At 48.3% G+C, this 20,818-nt stretch overlaps 1 protein-coding gene across 1 annotated transcript in view; it reads right to left on the bottom strand.

Annotated features, from left to right (window-relative positions):
• The window catches only part of LOC120394602 (butyrophilin subfamily 2 member A2-like), a 67,344-nt gene that overhangs the window by 25,230 nt on the left and 21,296 nt on the right, over positions 1-20,818 (bottom strand). Inside the window, exons 6-7 of the mRNA XM_039518829.1 lie at positions 19,078-19,104; positions 11,679-11,860 (exon numbers count right to left, since the gene is read on the bottom strand). Coding sequence (XP_039374763.1) covers positions 11,679-11,860; positions 19,078-19,104 — 209 coding nt within the window. The remainder of the gene's footprint in view (positions 1-11,678; positions 11,861-19,077; positions 19,105-20,818) is intronic.

The following is a 20,818-nucleotide window of genomic DNA, read 5'->3' as shown; positions in this document are numbered from 1 at the left end:
CAGACCCAGCATTGCAATACCTACGTTTAGGTGCCCTTCCACCCAGTGGAACCCACAGCCTTGAGTTAGGCACTCAGGTTCTCTGTACAATGAACTGAGAGAGTTAGGGGCCTAAGAATGGGATCCACAAAAGCCAGTGCTCTGAGTGAGAAGCTGCCTCAGCCAGACAATTGGTTTCAGGGAGGTGTGGGAAGGAATCTCTCACCATCAGTTTACAGCCTGGGAGGGACAATGCTGTGTCCCATGCCTCAGCTGTAAGAGAGGGAGTGTGAGCTGGTTGTTGTGCACTTGCCCCACTACCAGCTCCCCCCTGCCTCCGCTAGCTGACGGATGGGCTGGACAGGGAAGAGGCAGTTTGTTACGACCACCTATTGCTGCTAGGGGCCACAAGTCTGTGCGCCTGCTGGACAGGCATGAAACTGTTTTGGGATTCATCACTGTAGCTTGCTCAGGCCCAGGGCCCTGGAGCTCTCCCAGGAGTAAGGTCACATACTCATATCTATGAACTCAGAGATTTTCTAGGTGGCTCTCCTGCCCTCAGATGCCCCTGGTACAGTAAGGGAGATGGGTTTGCAGAGGGAATGGGGGAAAGAGGAGCAATGGAAGATTTATTCGGGTGGGGGCAGACAAATGGTGCAGGGGGATTATGGAGAAACACTTAGGTTGGAAGGTAAGAGGAAGATCTGGGGATGGGAAAAAGGAGCTGAGCTGGGAAGGGAGATTGATTAAGTGATTTAGATGGGGAAGGGAAACCAGCTTGAAAGAAAGGGACAACTTTTCAGGAAGAAATACTCTGGAAAAGAATCAAGGCTGGGGTGGAGGAGGAGGGGAATATATTCCATCTGAGGGGGAAGAACAAGGAGATCCAGGAGAGTGGTTTTTGAAGGACAGAGGACACTCAGGCCTGGTCTACACTAAGATTTTAGGTCGAATTTAGCAGCGTTACCTCAATTTAAGCCTAGACCTGTCCACATGACAAAGCCCTTTTTTTTTACTTAAAGGGCTCTTTAAATTGATTTCTTTACTCCACCTCCCGCGAGGAGATTAGCGCTAAGATCAGCCTTGCTGGGTCGAATTTGAGGTCGTTTGGATGCAATTTGATGGTATTGGCCTCTGGGAGCTATCCCAGAGTGCTCCATTGTGTCCGCTCTGGGCAGCGCTCTCAACTCAGATGCACTGGCCAGGTAGACAGGAAAAGACCCACAAACTTTTGAATCTCATTTCCTGTTTGGCCAGCGTGACAAGGTGCAGGTGAGGCAGATCTCATCAGATCTCATCAGCAGAGGTGACCATGATGGAGTCCCAGGATCGCAAAATAGCTCCAGCATGGACTGAATGGGAGGTATGGGATCTGATCGCCATATGGGGAGATGAATCCATGCTAGCTGAACTCCGTTCCAGTAAACAAAATGCCAAAACATTAGAAAAAGTCTCATGGGGCATGAAGGACAGAGGCCATAACAGGGATGCTCAGCAGTGCAGCATGAAAATTAAGGTTCTAAGGGAAGCCAACGTAAAAATCAGAGAGGCAAACAGCCACTCCGGATCAGAGCCCCGAACATGCCACTTCTACGCTGAGCTGCATGCCATGCTAGGGGGTGCAGCCACCACTACCCCAAACCTGTGCTTTGACTCCATCAATGGAGAATCACGCAACAGGGAAGCGGGTTTTGGGGACGAGGAAGATGATGATGAAGAGATTGAAGATAGCTCACAGCAAGGAAGTGGAGAAACTGGTTTCCCCAACAGCCAAGATATGTTTTTCACCCTGGACCTGGAGCCAGTAACCCCTGAACCCACCCAAGGCGGGCTCCTAGACCCTGAAGGTCGAGAAGGGACCTCTGGTGAGTGTACCTTTGTAAATATTACACATGGTTTAAAAGCAAGCGTGTTTAATGATCAATTTGCCCTTGTGTTCGCAGCCAGTACAGCTAACAAAAGAACATAAGAACGGCCGTACCGGGTCAGACCAAAGGTCCATCTAGCCCAGTACCTGTCTACCGACAGTGGCCAATGCCAGGTGCCCCAGAGGGAGTGAACCTAACAGGCAATGATCAAGTGATCTCTCTCCTGCCATCTATCTCCATCCTCTGACGAACAGAGGCTAGGGACACCATTCTTACCCATCCTGGCTAATAGCCATTTTATGGACTTAGCCACCATGAATTTATCCAGTCCCCTTTTAAACCCTGTTATAGTCCTAGCCTTCACAACCTCCTCAGGTAAGGAGTTCCACAAGTTGACTGTGCGCTGCATGAAGAAGAACTTCCTTTTATTTGTTTTAAACCTGCTGCCTATTAATTTCATTTGGTGACCCCTAGTTCTCGTATTATGGGAATAAGTAAATAACTTCTCCTTATCCACTTTCTCAACATCACTCATGATTTTATATACTTCTATCATATCCCCCCTTAGTCTCCTCTTTTCCAAGCTGAAGAGTCCTAGCCTCTTTAATCTTTCCTCATATGGGACCCTCTCCAAACCCCTAATAATTTTAGTTGCCCTTTTCTGAACCTTTTCTAGTGCTAGAATATCTTTTTTGAGGTGAGGAGACCACATCTGTACACAGTATTCGAGATGTGGGCGTAGCATGGATTTATATAAGGGCAATACTATATTCTTCGTCTTGTTCTCTATCCCCTTTTTAATGATTCCTAACATCCTGTTTGCTTTTTTGATCGCCTCTGCACACTGCGTGGACATCTTCAGAGAACTATCCACAATGACTCCAAGATCTTTTTCCTGATTCGTTGTAGCTAAATTAGCCCCCATCATATTGTATGTATAGTTGGGGTTATTTTTTCCAATGTGCATTACTTTACATTTATCCACATTAAATTTCATTTGCCATTTTGTTGCCCAATCACTTAGTTTTGTGAGATCTTTTTGAAGTTCTTCACAGTCTGCTTTGGTCTTAACTATCTTGAGCAGTTTAGTATCATCTGCAAACTTTGCCACCTCACTGTTTACCCCTTTCTCCAGATCATTTCTGAATAAATTGAATAGGATTGGTCCTAGGACTGACCCTTGGGGAACACCACTAGTTACCCCTCTCCATTCTGAGAATTTAACATTAATTCCTACCCTTTGTTCCCTGTCTTTTAAGCAGTTCTCAATCCATGAAAGGACCTTCCCCTTTATCCCATGACAACTTAATTTACGTAGAAGCAGCAAAGAATCCTGTGGCACCTTATAGACTAACAGATGCCACAGGTGCCACAGGATTCTTTGCTGCTTCTACAGAACCAGACTAACACGGCTACCCCTCTGATACTTAATTTACGTAAGAGCCTTTGGTGAGGGACCTTGTCAAAGGCTTTCTGGAAATCCAAGTACACTATGTCCACTGGATCCCCCTTGTCCACATGTTTGTTGACCCCTTCAAAGAACTCTAATAGATTAGTAAGACACGATTTCCCTTTACAGAAACCATGTTGACTACTGCTCAATAATTTGTTTTTCTATGTGTCTGACAATTTTATTCTTAACTATTGTTTCAACTAATTTGCCCGGTACCGACGTTAGACTTACCGGTCTGTAATTGCCGGGATCACCTCTAGAGCCCTTTTTAAATATTGGCGTTACATTAGCTAACTTCCAATCATTGGGTACCGAAGCCGATTTAAAGGACAGGTTACAAACCTTAGTTAATAGTTCCGCAACTTCACATTTGAGTTCTTTCAGAACTCAGTTCTTTCAGCGCACAGTCAACTTGTGGAACTCCTTACCTGAGGAGGTTGTGAAGGCTAGGACTATAACAATGTTTAAAAGGGGACTGGATAAATTCATGGTGGCTAAGTCCATAAATGGCTATTAGCCAGGATGGGTAAGAATGGTGTCCCTAGCCTCTGTTCGTCAGAGGATGGAGATGGATGGAGATGGATGGCAGGAGAGAGATCACTTGATCATTGCCTGTTAGGTTCACTCCCTCAGGGGCACCTGGCATTGGCCACTGTCGGTAGACAGATACTGGGCTAGATGGACCTTTGGTCTGACCCGGTACGGCCTTTCTTATGTTCTTATGTTCTTATGAATGCCATCTGGTCCCGGTGACTTGTTAATGTTGAGTTTATCAATTAATTCCAAAACCTCCTCTAGTGACACTTCAATCTGTGACAGTTCCTCAGATCTGTCACCTACAAAAGCCGGCTCAGGTTTGGGAATCTCCCTAACATCCTCAGCCGTGAAGACCTACTGGAAAAGTCTGTTAACATGGCTGGGGATGGATCGGAAATCCTCCAGGGACAGCTCCATAAGTATTATACAGGCCAGTAGCACATAGTCAGGAATCATTGCATAACAAAGCATGGCAGCGTATGGTCCCGGTATTTGCTGGCATTCAAACAACATCTCTTCTTTATCTCACTGTGTTTTCCTCAGGAGAGTGATATCATTCATGGTTACCTGGTTGAAATGGGATGCTTTTATTAAGAGGATATTCAGAGGTGCCTGTTCCTGCTCGGTTGTCTGGCTGTGGCTGAACAGAAATGTTCCCCGCTGTTAGCTACGCAGTGGGGGGGATGGGTGAAGAGTGAGTGATCTCTCACACCAAACTGGCAGGCCCTCAATACAAGAGGCAAAATGCGACCTTGTAACAAAAGCACATGTGCTGTGTAATGCATGGGTGAAAGTAATTTATAGGATTTACCTGTACTTCCGGAGTCCAAAGGGGGCGTTGCCTCATCCAGATGAGGCATGGCCTCAAGCGGAAGAGGCTGGGCCTCTCAAAATTGAAATAGCCCTGGGGCACCGGCTGTGTCTGGGAGCCCCAGGGCCTTTAAATCAACCAGGGGCTCCCAGCTGAAGAGGTGGCTGGGAGCCCTCAGGGGCAAATTAAAGGGCCCGGGGCTCCGGCTGCCACGGGGAGCTCCGAGCCCTTTAAATCCCGGCCCCACTTGCAAAACACCACAACGTCAGAGTGGTTTGACATCCACTTTGCATTGATGTGAGTGAGTGAGGGCAGCAGTGAATGAGACCCATAATGCCCAGAGGTCCAGAGAGGGCATGGTAAGGTATTAGGAAGAGCATCCATTTAATCTGTCAAGAGGAAGAGATAGGAGCCTCCTATCCAGTCTACTCCTTTGGGTGCAATTTGTTTATGTTTCAAGTAACATTTTTGCACAGATGCGGGGGACGTTTAAAAAAAATCAGGAACAGAAAACAAAAATCTTAACCTTTTAAAAAGTCTTATGATTTTTAAGCCTGTTTCATGATTTATTTTTGGGTCTATTTCATGATGTTTAACTGACAGGAGTGCATAAAACATTTACAGTGAGAACTTGCTACTATTAACCAGTTAATTTAGTGTAATAAGCTTAGTTTGCACATACTGTTTTATTTGCTCAATAATCTGCTTTGTTCTGTTTGCTACCCATTAAAATCACTTAAAATCTAGCTCTTGTAGTTAATAAACCTGTGTTTTGTTTATTCTAAAATCCAGTTTGTACAATTCATAACTGGGGCGGGAGGGGAGGGGGCAAAAAGCTGTGCATCTCTTCCTCCAGATTGAGGGAGGGGGCAAATTTCATAAGCTTACATTATGTAGATCTCTGTACAGTGCAAGGCAATATAATTTCTGGTTTACTCTCTAGAGGGTGTGAGCACCTGTGTGCTGGGCAATCCCTTAGCTGAGCCTTCCCACCCAGAGCTGATTGCAGACTTTGAGATTCTACAGCTGGGTGTGTCCCTACCTGTGTGTGTACTAGAGAAGGCTTGAGGGCCAGGCACAGCAGGACAGGGTGAGGGAGTCCAGGCTTGTGGAACAGGTTTACTCAATGGGGCCCCAGTACATCAGGTGGAACCCTGGAAAGAGGGAAACCCTGTCACACTGTTCTTTCCCTGTTTTGGATTGAGATCCTTCCACCTTCTTAATATAAATTGAATTAAGTATCTGGTCACAATTAACTTTTTAGTAAAGAATGAAGCAAAAAAGGCATCTGGGACCATCCCCGACTCCCTTTTCCCTAGCATTCCCTAATCCTTCCAGTACCGAGGAACATCTCCCTCCAAGTGAAAGGATTTTTGCAAGATGTGAAAATAGAGGCTTAAGTATAAAAACCCAGAAGCAGATTGTGTGGCCTGAACAGATAAATCTCCCGCACAGGTACCAAAACAGCCCTTTCGTTGCAGACCAAGAAAGCAGTTTTTATATCTACATAACATAAGAACATAAGAACATAATGCCAGCCTCCCTGTACAGCCATGGTGGGAGGGCAGCACAACCGGAGGAGCGGGGGGGGGGCACAGCATGGCTGCAGTGTGGCTGGAGGAGCCAGCCAAGAGTGGGAGGGGGCACAGCATGGCCAGAGGAGCCGGGGGCGTGGCTGGAGGTGCCAGGGGGCATGGCCAGAGGAGGAGCCAAGGGGGGGGGAGCCTTTTTTATGTTTGCTCCCCCTGCTCTTAGAACCTAGCTACGCCTCTGGTTGTCACTAAAATATGCTGTGGGTTTCGGATGTGCCCAGATACTGGCTCTACAAAGACAATGACAAGGGAGGTAACCAACACCAGGTGGGAGCTATTGAACAGAAATCACCAGCCATTGTCCAGCAAGAGAGTTACAATTCAATGACTCACCTGCATGAGGCCACACCAGGGGAATTGCTCAACTTTGCCTGAGAGACTCAGCAAGGCCCCCAGACATGCCTGGACTTGTGTTCCCCAAGCACATGGGTCTGAGGATATAAAACAGACCGAGTGGCCACATGCTGGGCCTTTCTACTACATCCTCCTACTCTGCAAGCAACAAGGACTAGGGACCAAATGGCTGGGCAGCAGTTCCGCGGAAAAGGACCTAGGGGTTACAGTGGACAAGAAGCTGGATGTTAGTCGACAGAGCACCCTTCTTGCCAAGAAGGCTAATGGCATTTTGGGTTGTATAAGTAGGGGCATTTCCAGCAGATCGAGGGATGTGATCATTCCCCTCTATTCAGCACTGGTGAGGCCTCATCTGGAGTACTGTGTCCAGTTTTGGGCCCCACACTACAAGAAGGATGTGGAAAAATTGGAAAGAGTCCAGCGGAGGGCAACAAAAATGATTAGGGGGCTGGAGCACATGACTTATGAGGAGAGGCTGAGGGAACTGGGATAGTTTAGTCTGCAGAAGAGAAGAATGAGGGGGGATTTTATAGCTGCTTTGAACTGCCTGAAAGGGAGATCCAAAGAGGATGGATCTAGACTGTTCTCAGTGGTAGCAGATGACAGAACAAGGAGTAATGGTCTCAAGTTGCAGTGGGGGAGGTTTAGGTTGGATATTAGGAAAAACTTTTTCAGTAAGAGAGTGGTGAAGCACTGGAATGGGTTACCTAGGGAGATGATGGAATCTCCTTCCTTAGAGGTTTTTAGGGTCAGGCTTGACAAAGCCCTGGCTGGGATGATTTACTTGGGGATTGGTCCTTCTTTGCACAGGGGGTTGGACTAGATAAACTCCTGAGGTCCCTTCTAACCCTGATATTCTATGATTCTATATTCTATGGTTCTAAGGATGCTGAAGACTTGGGACTCCAAGTGAGGGGATTGGCCCAGATTTCAAAGGTGAAATCTGTATACTGTGGACTGCAATATCCAGTGGGGTAAGAAAAATTGCTTTATGTAGATGTTGCCCAGTGTAATAGGGTTGAGAGTTTAGACTGCATGTTTATATTTTATTTCTTTTGGTAACTAATTCTGACTTTTTGACTATCACTTCATACCACATAAAATCTATCTTTTATAGTCAATAAACTTGTTTAACTGTTTAACTTTACCAGTGAGTTTGCCTGAAGTGAATGGTACATTGCTCAGATATCGAAGGCTGGTGTATGTCCACTTTCCATTGGTGAAGTGGTGAACCAATTAATGAATTAGATGGAATATTCCTGAGGTAGAGTGCTGGGATTTGGGGGGATCTGGCTCTGGTGCCTTTCTGTGTGTGATTCATGAGTGGCTCTGGGAGCACTCATGCAATCTAGTTGGGTGTGGGGGCTCCACATGTGGTTGTGCTGATGATAACAGTGCCTGAAGGGGTTGCTGCTGGTCACTAGCAAGGCACTGTAAGAGACAGCCCAGGCTGGAGAGAGTTCAGGGGGCACAGCAGTCTCACAGTCCCAGGCTGCACACCGGGGATCCCATCACAATTAAAACAGTAAAGAGGTCGACCTGAATCCTAATGGCAAAATATGGTACCAAAGAGCTAGCACAAGTGCTGCCTGAGCAGCCCTGTTGAAATAAATAGGTTTGGATGGATGTAAATGAAGGTAGGCTTTGACCGAGTGTTTATTCCCTAGTATATGTGAAGGTACATCTGTCACCTTTATGGCAGTGCAAGATTAAGGCAAAGGCACAGGCTCCTAGAGTCCAGTGATCAGATCAGAATCTCAACTTCCATTTTTTTAGACAAAGTTAGTTTCAAGCCCCTGTGCTTGGGAAGAAAAGCTCAGAAACATGAACAAAATGTAACTGACATAGCAATAAGTAACACAGCATCTATACTCGCACTGCACTGACCTAAGTATATCGACTATGGAGCTATGCTGCTCAGGGTGGTAGTGTTATTAAGTCAGCATAACAGGGTACTTACATGGGTGGGAGCCAAATTTTAGTGTAGACACATGCACAACTAAGTTGACATAAGCTGTCTTGCACTAACCTATCCTTGTAATGTAGATGAGGCCTTGTATCCATCCAGTAATGGATGCCAAAATGGCTTTCTGTCCCTGCTCATATCTTTCAAAGTTCATTGACCTTACTTCAAGGCTTTGTCTGCACTACAGCATAACTTATGTTCCTCAGGGTATATGGGGCGATCTTGGCAAACCAGTCAAGTGCCTGAACCACTACTGCTTATTGCTAAAAGTAGCCAATCTAGCAGGCCGTAATTGGGCCTATGCAGCAGCCTTAGCATGACCAAGTCAGGAAGGAGGGGTTTGGGTGCCACAGAAAGGGCAGCTTGACCCCGCATCCTTCCTGATGAGATCTCTGTTGAAATTGCTGAGATATGCACTTTAGCAAAACAGGAAGTTTGTCTATATGTGCCCTCAGGAATGTATCTGTCAGGGCTTGAATGCATGCAAACTCTGAAAAAACACATCTAGCTAACTGATGATCAGAAGGAAATCTCTTGCCTAACCTCTGAAATTGCTTGCTGAACAAGTTTTCTTTGAGTGACATGTAATACTAATGTATAAATAAGGGAAGAAAGTTTGGGGTAGTTGGACTCTTCAGGGACCCTCCAGTCTGGACACATCTTGCAGTCCCCACTGGCAGACAGAAGATTGGCTATCAGAAGTTTGCCGCTGTGACACTTGAGACACACACCCAATTTCGGAAATTATTGAGGGTTGGGGGTGTTTTACTAACCAGTTGTGGACATGTGTAAGTACTTGAGACTAAGTAAAGTATAGCTTAAAGTGAAAGCACTCGTGTTGTCCAGTTTATGCCAACCATCTATTGGTCAGATGGCTGTGTCTCCCTTGATATTTTTCCTGACACCACCTTGCACAGAGTAAAGATACCAAAAGCTTTGGGTTGAAATGACCCTGGGTAGCAGGAGGTATGAATAACCCACCCCTCCGAGTGACATAAGTTTTCACTGACATAAGTGCTAGTATGCACAGTGCTTTGTCGGCAGGAGAGATTCTCCCATGGACATAATTTTGGCCATTAGCAGAGATGGTTTTATTGTGCCGATGTGAGAGCTCTCTCCCATTGGCATGGAGCATCTTCACCAGATGCACAGCAGTGGCGCAGCTGCATCAGTACAGTTGTGCTGCTGCAGCGCTGTACATTCAGACATGCCCCAAGCATCAGAATGATTCCCTGGGGCTGCAGCCTCCATCCTCTGTTTTGAGTGTTAAGTGGTCAACTCTCACACTCATTTTCCTGGTAGCTTTGTCTGCCTTACATGTAAATGGAATTTCATTGTCTCTGGCCTCATTGCTCAATTTCCATTAGAGACACATTCATGCAGGCAGAAAGTCATTCCTTTGTCTAGGTCGGGTGAGGCTTAGGCACTGCCTGCCAAACATATTTTAAGATCATATTTTCAGCATACATTTATAATTCTTTATACATCACCTGTACATACATCACACAATTATCATATGCAAATTGGTAACACACTGATCATTAATATATCTTATATGACACATTTTAGATACAGATTATGACAACAATGAGTTGGGGAAATGAGTGTTTCAGGCCTGATGAGAGTAATGGGCTGGCATGCCCTTTGACAGCTGGCATTGAGGGACTCCCTGGGTCACAAAGGTGTAGTGCAACAGGGATCTGTATTCCTTGTTATCCTGGCACAGCAAATTTATGCAAGTTTTCAATTGTAGAATCTTGGCTCACCTCTCTGCTGATATTTATTTACTTTTAGAAAAAGACCAAAACTTAAGATTCTAACATTGTGGAGGTATTAACTATTTGAAAACAAAACAAAACATACTATAATGCTTATTTAGCTTACTTCATAAGGGATTACTATAAAAATGTCATAGGAAATATCCAAATTATAACTTTAGCCGAAATCCCTGTACACAGGTTATTAAATCCTGGTAACTGCTGGGAGTGGATTCATGAGGCCATATCCCATAATGAAGAAGGGATACCAGTATGCATATGTCAGAGAAGTGACTTGTAGGGGGGCACCCAGATTTCTGCCTTCCATTGGGCCCTGCTCCCACCCTGAGCCCCATGACCTGGGGCCAGCCCTTATCGGGCTTGGAGGAATATATTTTGGGGGGGATGAGCGGGGATGTCTGGAGCTCTGTGCATCCTGATCAGTTTCCCCATGTGGGTTGAGTAATGGTTACTGCATCCTCCAGGCTCAGGTAGGTGTAGTCCTTGATACCCTGGAACTACTGGGTGCTGGTGGCCAAGGTGGCCATGCAGGATGAAATTGCCCAGCCTAGCCCAGTACACACACAGCCAGAGGGAGAGACGCTGCTCCCACTGTGCCACCTAGGGACTGAGTGCATGAAAGGGCCCTGCAGAAGCCACCCCACAGCAGGAAACCCTTGGACACAAACCCACCCTGAATGCACCCATCTCTGCACATAGCCCCTAGCCACACCCTGAGCAATTTTCAAACATTTTAAGCTGAGCCCCCACTTAGAGCTATAATTTTTTATTGCACCTTCCCCCACCAAAAAAAAACAAAAAAAAAAAAAACCAGACAGGCTGGGTGGCCTGCTGAGGCAAGTCAAGGGGTGGGGATGGAGTTGGCGCTCCCTCCATGGGCCCCGCAATACAAAGCTGGCCTGAGCCTTGCCAGGCCCTGCCTCCCAAAATATAGAAGTCAAACTATGCCTATGCCTATGCCTAGTGGCTGCTTATTATTCAGAGGGGACATCTGGGACTGGGCAGATTATCAGGGGAGCTGTGTCTTCAACATCATCTATCGCACCAGTACAAAAATAAGGGCGGAGCATCCCGGAGAAGGTGTCAGTGAAAGTGAAGAAATGGGACCTGTCAGTTACATTGTAAAATGAGACCTTGCCTGCCTCATAGTCCAGGAAAATCCCCACCCGCATGGGCCTGACACTCATTGGGATGAGGGTTGGAGGGGAGGTGCTAGCTTCATATTCCCTATCCCACAGCCACACTGTCCAGTATCCATTTTTAGTGGATAGGTAATTTGGCCTTTTCCTACTCACAGATTCACTACAAACCCCCAGAATCCATTTTATTTTGTCTCTCACCTCCACCTCCCAGTAACACCTTCCACCCATGAATCCCTCAACGCTCAAGACAATGGGATAAGCATCAAATCTCTCAGGGTTGTCGGGCAGATCCTGGCGTGTGTCTCCATGTCTCACACGTTTCCGATCCTCCGACAGGATGAGTTTGGGATGAGCCGTGTCTGGATCCAGAGTCACGTCCACTGGGGATAGAGTCACAGTCATTGCCAGGGACAGGGGCTTGTCACTAGGATCAAAGGGAAATTAACCTGCATACTGCTAATTGTTGTGTTGTGAGGCTGTTGTAAGGGGAGTCAAGGATCTATGTAACTGTGAAGAGAGAAGGGGCGGGGGGGCAGGAGATGGTGGGGGTGGGTAGGTGTTAGTGGAGGAGCAAGGGAAAGTAGGCCCCAGAGAGGGCAGGAGGGCAGAGTAAGGGGTGAGATGACAGGCTGATGCTAGGAGAGCAAAGGGGATGGGAGGGGAATGTGTAAGGAGGGGCAGGGAGTGCCCCTCCTTACACTTTTACAACAGACTCCAGAAAATATTAGAGATTCTCCCAGACAAAGACATCACCATCCTTATGGGAGACTTTAATGCCAAAATTGGACCTGACAACACAGGATACGAACAAGTCATGGGGACCCACACTCTGGAAGAGATGAGTGAGAATGGAGAGAGATTTGTGGATCTGTGTACACTTAACAACCTGGTCATAGGAGGTAGCATCTTTCCTCACAAGCGGATCCACAAGAGTACCCGGGTATCGCCAGCAGGCACGACAGAAAACCAGATTGACCATGTCTGCATTAGCAAGAAGTTCAGAAGATCCTTGCAGGACGTTAGAGTTAGAAGAGGAGCAGACGCGGCGTCTGACCATCACTTAGTGGTGGCCAGACTGAAGCTGAAGCTGAAGAAGAACTGGATAGACGTGTCAGACAGAAGAACGAAGTACAACGTCAGCCTTCTTAAGGACCACAAGACCAAGGAAGATTTTGGACTGACGCTGAAGAATAAGTTTTCAGTACTACAGGATCGGTTTGAGGAAGAGGAAGACAGTGTACTCAACAGATGGCAGACAGTGAGAGAGACACTTAGGTCAGTATGCCAGGAAGTGCTTGGAATTAAGAAACACCAGCAGAAAGAGTGGATCACAGCAGAGACCTTGACTAAGATAGAAGACAGAAAGAAGAAGAAGGCAGCAATCAACAACAGCAGGACTAGAGCAGCAAAGGCCAAAGAGCAAAAAGAGAATGCTGAAGCCCACAGGGCAGTGAAGAAGAATATTAGGAAGAATAAGAGAGATTATGTGGATGGACTGGCAGCAGAAGCGGAGCAGGAAGCATACAGCGGCAACATGAAACAGCTGTACGATACTACCAAGTGACTGTCTGGAAAGTTCAGCAAGCCAGAATGTCCCGTTAAAGACAAGCAGGGAAAGTCTATAACAGGAATAGAACAACAAATGAACAGATGGGTGGAGCACTTTGAGGAATTCCTGAACAGACCAGCACCACCAAATCCACCAGACATCCACCCAGCCAACAAGGACCTCCCAATCAATTGTGATAAACCAACCAGAGACGAGATCAGAAAAGCCATCACCATGAAGAACAGGAAGCCGGCTGGACCTGACGACATCCCAGCAGAGCCCCTGAAAGCAGACCTGGATGCTTCAGTGGAAATGCTGTACCCCCTCTTTGAGAAGACATGGGAAGAAGAAGTGATTCCGGCAGACTGGAAAGAGGGATACCTCATCAAAATCCCCAAGAAAGGAGACCTCAGCAACTGTGCCAACTATAGAGGAATCACACTCCTGTCGTTGCCAGGGAAGGTCTTCAACCGAGTCCTCTTAGAGAGAATGAAGGATGCCATCGATCCACAGCTACGAGATGAACAGGCAGGTTTCCAGCAGAACAGATCATGCATAGACCAGATAGCAACACTCCGCATCATAGTTGAGCAGTCTATGGAACTCCTCGTTGTACATCAACTTTGTTGACTATGAGAAAGCGTTTCATAGCGTGGATCGAGAGACCCTCTGGAAGCTCCTTCGGCACTATGGCATCCCAGCAAAGGTGGTCAACCTAATCAAGAACTCATACGACGGTATACACTGTAGAGTGATCCATGGAGGGCAGCTCACAAACAGCTTCCAGGTGCGAATTGGAGTCAGACAAGGATGCTTGTTGTCACCACTTCTCTTTCTCCTCATTATCAATTGGATTATGAAGACATCCACCTACGAGCGTAGGAACGGAATCCAGTGGACGTTGTGGACCCAGCTTGATGACCTGGGCTTTGCCGACGACCTTGCACTCCTTTTGCACAGTAAACAGCAGATGCAAGAGAAGACCAACGTAGTGGCAGTCACGCCATCACAGGTTGGCCTCAACATCCACAAGGACAAGACCAAGATCCTTAGGATTAACTCCATCAGCAACAACCCAGTCACACTGAATGGAAGCCCCCTGGAAGAAGTTCAGTCCTTCACCTACCTAGGTAGCATCATCGACCAGCAGGGTGGCACACACGCAGACATCAAAGTAAGGATTGGTAAGGCAAGAGCAGCCTTCTTACAGCTCAAGAACATCTGGAGCTCCAGAGAGCTGTCTTTGGTAATAAAGATTCAACTGTTCAACTCCAATGTGAAATCAGTCCTACTGTATGGAGCTGAAACCTGGAGGACAACCAAAACAACCATCAGGAAGATCCAGACCTTCATTAATAGCTGCCTCAGAAGGATTCTCCAGATCCGCTGGCCAGACACCATCAGTAACATCCACCTCTTGGACACGACCCGTCAACTCCCAACAGAGCAAGAAATCAGAAGGAGAAGGTGGGGCTGGATAGGACATACACTATGCAAGCAGCCAACTAATATCACCAGACAGGCACTGCAGTGGAACCCCCAAGGCAAGCGGAAAAGAGGCTGTCCAAGAAACACCTGGCAACGCGACCTTCAGGCTGATAGCAATAAAATGGGCTATACCTGGAACCAGCTAGAGCGAATGGCCCAGGATAGAGGACTCTGGAGATCTGTGGTTGGCGGCCCATACCCCGATTGGGGTGATGGGCATGAGTGAGTGACTAGTAGATGAGGGTCAGGTGTTGGCAAAGCCAAGGGGGTGAGGAGAGAGTGTTCAGTAGTGGGGGCAGAGTGGGACAAGCAAGGGGTGGGAGCCAGTGGGGTAGACTTGTGAGAAAAGGGGTGCCATACCTTGGGAGATGTGGGTGGTTAGGGGATGAGCATGTGACAGATGGCAGAAAGGGATCAAGGAAGGGGTGTGGTTCAGGGGACTGATGGGGTGAAAGGAAGGAGCAGGCGCCAGCAGATGTGGCCTGCTGAGGCAAGTCAAGGGGTGGGGGCAGAGTTGGTGCTCCCTCCCTGGGCCCCGCAATACAGAGCTGACCTGAGCCTTGCCAGGCCCTTCCTCCCCAAATATAGAAGTCAAACTATGCCTATGCCTATGCCTATTGGCTGCTCATTATTCAGAGGGGACAGCTGGGACTGGGCAGATTATCAGGGGAGCTGTGTCAGGGACAGGACAGATGGGAGGTGAGGGGATGGGTGGGTGGCAGAGGGTGGACAATGGGGGGTGAGCAGAGGGGCAGGCACCAGTGGGGCAGTGAGAGGAGATGCAGGAGCCAGGAGAATGAGTGGGATGACAGAGGCAGGGGACAAAGGTTATGAGGGGAGGGATGGGTGCCAGGAGTCGAGGATGGTGGGAATCTGCATTGTTGGTTTGTTGCAAAGAGCAGGTCAGTCCTACCCTGACACATTAGGGTGACCAGATGTCCTGATTTTATAAGGACAGTCCCGATATTTGAGGTTTTTCTTATAAACCCCCACCCGCAGTCCCAATTTTTGTCACTTGCTATCTGGTTACCCTAACTACCCTAGGGGACACAGCTGGGATTCTCTATGCTGGACAGCACCACGGGCATCCCCTTTCTTCCAGGCAAACCCTGCAGCCAGCCCCTCCTCTTGCCTGACCTAGTCCCTCCCCAGAACCCAGGCAGTGTGTCCGGTCTGGGCTCAGTGGGCAGGTGATGGGAAGTAAGGGATGCTGGAGAGTGTAACTGAGTACTCGGGCGAACAGGAGCTGTTGTTAATGAGTCCAGGGTAGTGGAGAGGGGAGGGGATATTTCCTCATTTCCTGCCCCCTCCATCTGGGATAAGCTGCACTGGGGGCCAGTCTTAGTTCACACCTGCACAGCAAGTCTGCACTAGATGTTTGCATTAGGACACCAACATGCTTGAGACACTGCTGTACCAGGGGCCATAACCCCTCACTGGGGTTATAGATAATTACAGGGTCATTGGAGCAGTAGAACTGGAATCTGGGCTCCCAGATGGGGAGTCATTCTCACTCCCATGTTCTGGCCCAGTGCCCATGGCAGTGTTTAGACACAGGGGGACATCTTCAGCAGGAGATACCGAGGGAGCCCCACATCAGACACCCACGGCCCAGCAGTTCCAGCCCTCATCTGAGGGGGGAGACCCATGTTCCAATTCCTGCCCCACACCACACAGGGGGATTAAACCTTGAACCCTGCGCTCTGACAATGTTTCTGCTCCTAGCCCAGGTCTCCCTGCCGTTGCAGTGCTAACAGGCTGCACTCGCTGGGAGAGCCAGGTATTCCCCACACAGTTCACAAGGGGCCATCGTCTGTGTCCACATCCTCTTCACCCCATTCCTGGGACAGGGAACAGCAGTCCCAGGGCCCCACCCTTCACCCCCCTGGGAAGGGGAGCAAAAGCCCTTGGCCTCCTGGGCCTCCCCACACAGATTCCTGTGTGAGCGTGAAAGTGTCTCCAGCCAGAGAGCTGGGATCAGGAGCTGGGGTTGGTACTCACCCCCCACCTCCAAAGACCAGGAGGAGAAGGGGCCTTGGGGCAGTGTCAGTGAGTTCACTGCTTGAGGGATGAGTGGGGTTTCAACCCCAGCTGCTAGAGCTCTGTGTATCAAGTGTACGAGGACGTCACAGCAGCCGGGAGCCCCCCACTGTCCTGCTGATGTGGCTCAGCCCTGACCCCAACTGGAGTCTCTTCCTTGGGAGGAGCCATCCCTGTGGCCCATTCAGGCCTTGGTCTCTCTGTGGAGATGGCTGGTGAGCCTGCCATTAATGTGTTATGATGTGAGCTCCTGTCTGCTGGGAATCGGACTCTGAGGCTGTGGCTACACTTGCACTTCAAAGCGCTGCCGCGGCAGCGTTTTGAAGCGCTAAGTGTAGTCAAAGCGCCAGTGCTGGGAGAGAGTTCTCCCAGCGCTGTCCGTACTCCACCTCCTTGTGGGGAATAACGTACAGCGCTGGGAGCCGCGCTCCCAGCGCTGGGGCTTTGACCACACTGGCGCTTTGCAGCGCCGCAATTTGCAGTGCTGGAGAGGGTGTTTTTTCACACCCTGCTGCAGCGCTGCAAATTTGCAAGTGTAGCCAAGCCCTGAGCCTGGGCTGAGATCAGTGACTGGAGAGTGAAAGTCCCCAGCTCCCCTCACTTCCCCCCGAGCCAGATGGTCCCCCTTCCCCCACAGCCAGTCAGTGGTGCTAACAGCAATTTTCACACTTGGTGACACTCTCCAGTGCTCCCAGCTGGCAAGGCAAAGGCCTGTCCAAGGCATGATGGCTGCAATCTGCAGCAAGGAACATTGAGGTTGGAGAATAGGAAACACTTTCTCATTCTCAGGGCAGTGAAGCTCTGGATCAAGCTCCAAGGGAGGTTGTGGAATCACTATCACTGGGGGTTTGTAAGAGCAGGTTGGACAAATCCATGTCAGGGCTAGGCCCTGTTCCAATGCAGGGGGTTGGACTAGATGGCTCCTCGAGGCCCCTTCCCACCCCACATTTCTATGATTCAATGTTACAGCTATCCCTGGGGCTGGGCTGAGGGCCCTGGTGTCTCTAAGCATGATGAATGGTACCTAGTGGATTTAATACTGTTTGTGACCATGGCAAGTGGCAGCTCAGTGTCCCTGCCTGGAGTCTGGACTGGCATGTGGCTGGCTGACTTTAACCAGATCAGCTGGGTGTTACCAGTGCTTAATTTGTGCCAGGGCTTTCCAGTACTGGGCCCTGGCACCTCTAGGCTTGCTGTATCAGTTGAGCCCTGGCACCTCTTCCATTACAAATTAAGCCCTGGATGTTACTGTGCTGTGCAGCCAGGACCTAGGTTTGCCACCTGTCCAGGTTTTCCCAGGGTTGTCCATTTTTTCCAGGTTGCTGTCCTGGGAAATCTGTAAGTCTTCTCATGACATTACAGATGTTGGGTTTTGTCAGTGGCTGTAGCAGAGGAGCTTCAGGATGCCTGTGCCTGTGTATAGGGAGCTCTGAGTCCTGAGTGTCTAGGAGCCATGAGGATGAAGCAGCTCAGGGGCACCTAGTGGAGACAGGGAGCTCAGGGCTGGCAGGGCCAAATTACTACCATGCAAGTACCAGCCATGGGGTCACCAGCAGGTGGGAGCAGGGTAGATCGGGCACCATGTCCTCCTTGGTGAGGTTGGTGCCTGTGGCAGCACCAGGAGCAGCATCTTGCAGGGGCTGGTGCCTTCTCCCAGGGGTGGGAGGGGGACACAGTGCCCTTGGCCGAGGGTAGATGGTGTACATGAAGCAGGCAGATGTCCCAATTTTTTACACCTCTGAGGTGGCAACCCTAACAATGTTTGTGTAACTGTCCTGGATGTCCTCCTCCCTCTCAGCTCTATGTGATAGGATACCGGAGTGCATGAACCTCTGGGCCAGTTGCAATGTGTGTGTACATCCCCTGAGCTCACTGAATTCCTGATGGAACTGCCCAGATGCTACCAGAATGCACCAGCACGGGTGCACACACACACACACACACACACACACACACACACACACAGGCTGCACATTAGGTGTAAACACACAAACACCATTCAGCCACAGCTGTGAGGCAGAAAAGCTTCCATGTGGGCACAATTTGTTGCAAGTGGGTCAGGGAAGTATCACAAACTTATTATAAAAACATATCTGCCCTTTCAATGGGGACAGGGCCTTCCTCACCCAAAATACATGGGGAAACTGACTAGATCTTAGCTGGTCATGCTATGCTTACGCTAGAAGGAGATTGTGGGCTAATTCTCTGTCTGACCATGGAAATATTGCTGTTGTGAAGTTCAGTGCAAATTGTGGATAGATAAGAATGTCCATCCTGCTCTGGAAAGGTGACACCAGGGGCCACTATTTTCTTACGAATCAGCATTTTCTCAAAGGAAACATCCTTGCTCTGCAATAAACCTGGGGTATTATCTGCTCCTTTCCATCTGCCCTCAGTGATATTGCTATTTTCAGTCTTTTGAATTTCATATGAAAATTCTTTGTGTGAGGAAAGGAGCAGAGAGCTCTCGGGGGAGGTGGGGCCTCGTCATGGGTAAAACATCAGTAGTATGTACAGTACCTGCATAGAGCTGGGCAATTCTCCACCCTGCAACCAAACACAGACAGAGGGGTGAGAATGCCCCTGAACACAGACACGCTGAGCAGGAGACAATGTTACACAGGGTGATACTGGGGAATGGAACTTACTGAGCTCAGCCTGGAGTTTGTCTAAAAATAAAACAAAGAGAAACAAGACAATATCACATTATTGTCCAGAGGAGAAGAGAGCAAAAAACATCTTAAAGCAGGGAAGTTATAATCCTTAGATTAAGACTGGAGACTACATCAGCAGCCAGACGCTGGTACCTCCTGGGCAACAATGGAATTAGCAAGGGGAAAAATACAGTAACTCCACTTGCCAGGTGCAAGAGGTCATTAGAGCAAAACAGGGATCCTTTAGGAAACAGAAAATATGAAGCCTGTGAAGTCAGGAGAAAGGAGCATTAAGTGCATCTGGTAAAGTGAATGATGGGAATTAGGAGGCTAAAATTTAATTAGCAGAGTGAATGGCCAGAGGTATTAAAAAAATACCAGGGAATTATTTCAGTCTATTGGAATCCAGTGAGAGAATTGATGGGTCCCCTGGATCAGCATGAGGTATAGGGAGCTATTGAGGAGGGCCAGGACAATGCTGAGAGACTAAGGGTATGTCTACACATTCTGGGGTGTGGAGTGCTGTATACAAAGACACATTATTGGTGCTCATTGTCAAAATGTTGCCTCAAAGCCTCCCTGATTCAAATAGACCTGTTGCGCACCTCTAATAGCCCTGGTTTTAGAGCCAGGTGGTTTGCCTCAGCACTCTACCTCTGGGGAAATTTTTCACCCTTAGTCTCATAAATATTATGGAGCTCACAGTAGACTGCTATGACCATAGGAATATTTTCCTCATTTATGTCTAACCTACCATAAAGATAGCATGAGCATGCTTTTAATCTGCCAAAGGCATATTCTACGGTCATTCTGCACCTGCTCAGCCTATTGTTGAAGTGCTCCTTGCGGCTGTCCAGGTTTCCTGTGTAAGGTTTCATGAGCCATGGTAGTAAGAGGAAGGCAGGGTTTCCCAGAATCACTATGGGTATTTCAATTGGAATCTTCTGGTCTGGAAAGAAAGTCCCTTCTTGGAGCTTTCTGTACAGGTCAGTATTCTTGAAGATGCATGTGTTATGCACCTTCCCGGACCACCCGGTACTGATGTCAATGGAACACCCGCAGTGATCCACACATGCCTGCAATACCATAGAGAAGTACCCCTTTCTGTTGACATATTCTGTTGCAACATGGTCCAGTGCCAAAATTGGGATATGTGTGCCATCTATCACCTCTCCAATGTTTGGGAATCACATTGCGGATGTAAGTAGAGTCAGGATGAGCTCTACCCTGACATCTGGTGGTGAATTATGGTGAGTTTGGGAAAAGAACTTCAGGGGTTGATCTTGTTTGCATAGGCACACCCACCCAGCCTAGCATGAGCCTACAGCAGCCCAAATGGTCATTTTGGCTGCTGTAGGACCCCCAGTTTTCTGTTATTGGGGCAGGAAGAATGAAGTGTTGTTACCCTGATTATGTGAATCAAGGACAGTGGAACTATTTTATGACAGAGGGACTTGCCAGAGTAGCACTCGCTAGATAAAGGACATGGGTTCCAAATCCTAGTGACGTGAGAAAGGCTGGAGACATGCATTTGTACTAGAGACCCTGGATCTTCTTGAGAGCCTGAAATGCTAATTGTGTCTTCTTGTTCTGCTATGGAATATCAG

This window comes from Mauremys reevesii, unplaced genomic scaffold, assembly GCF_016161935.1.
Source record: "Mauremys reevesii isolate NIE-2019 unplaced genomic scaffold, ASM1616193v1 Contig7, whole genome shotgun sequence".
Taxonomy (NCBI): Eukaryota; Metazoa; Chordata; order Testudines; family Geoemydidae; genus Mauremys; species Mauremys reevesii.
Note: the sequence above shows the minus strand (reverse complement) of the source record. Positions and strands in the feature narration are given on the sequence as shown.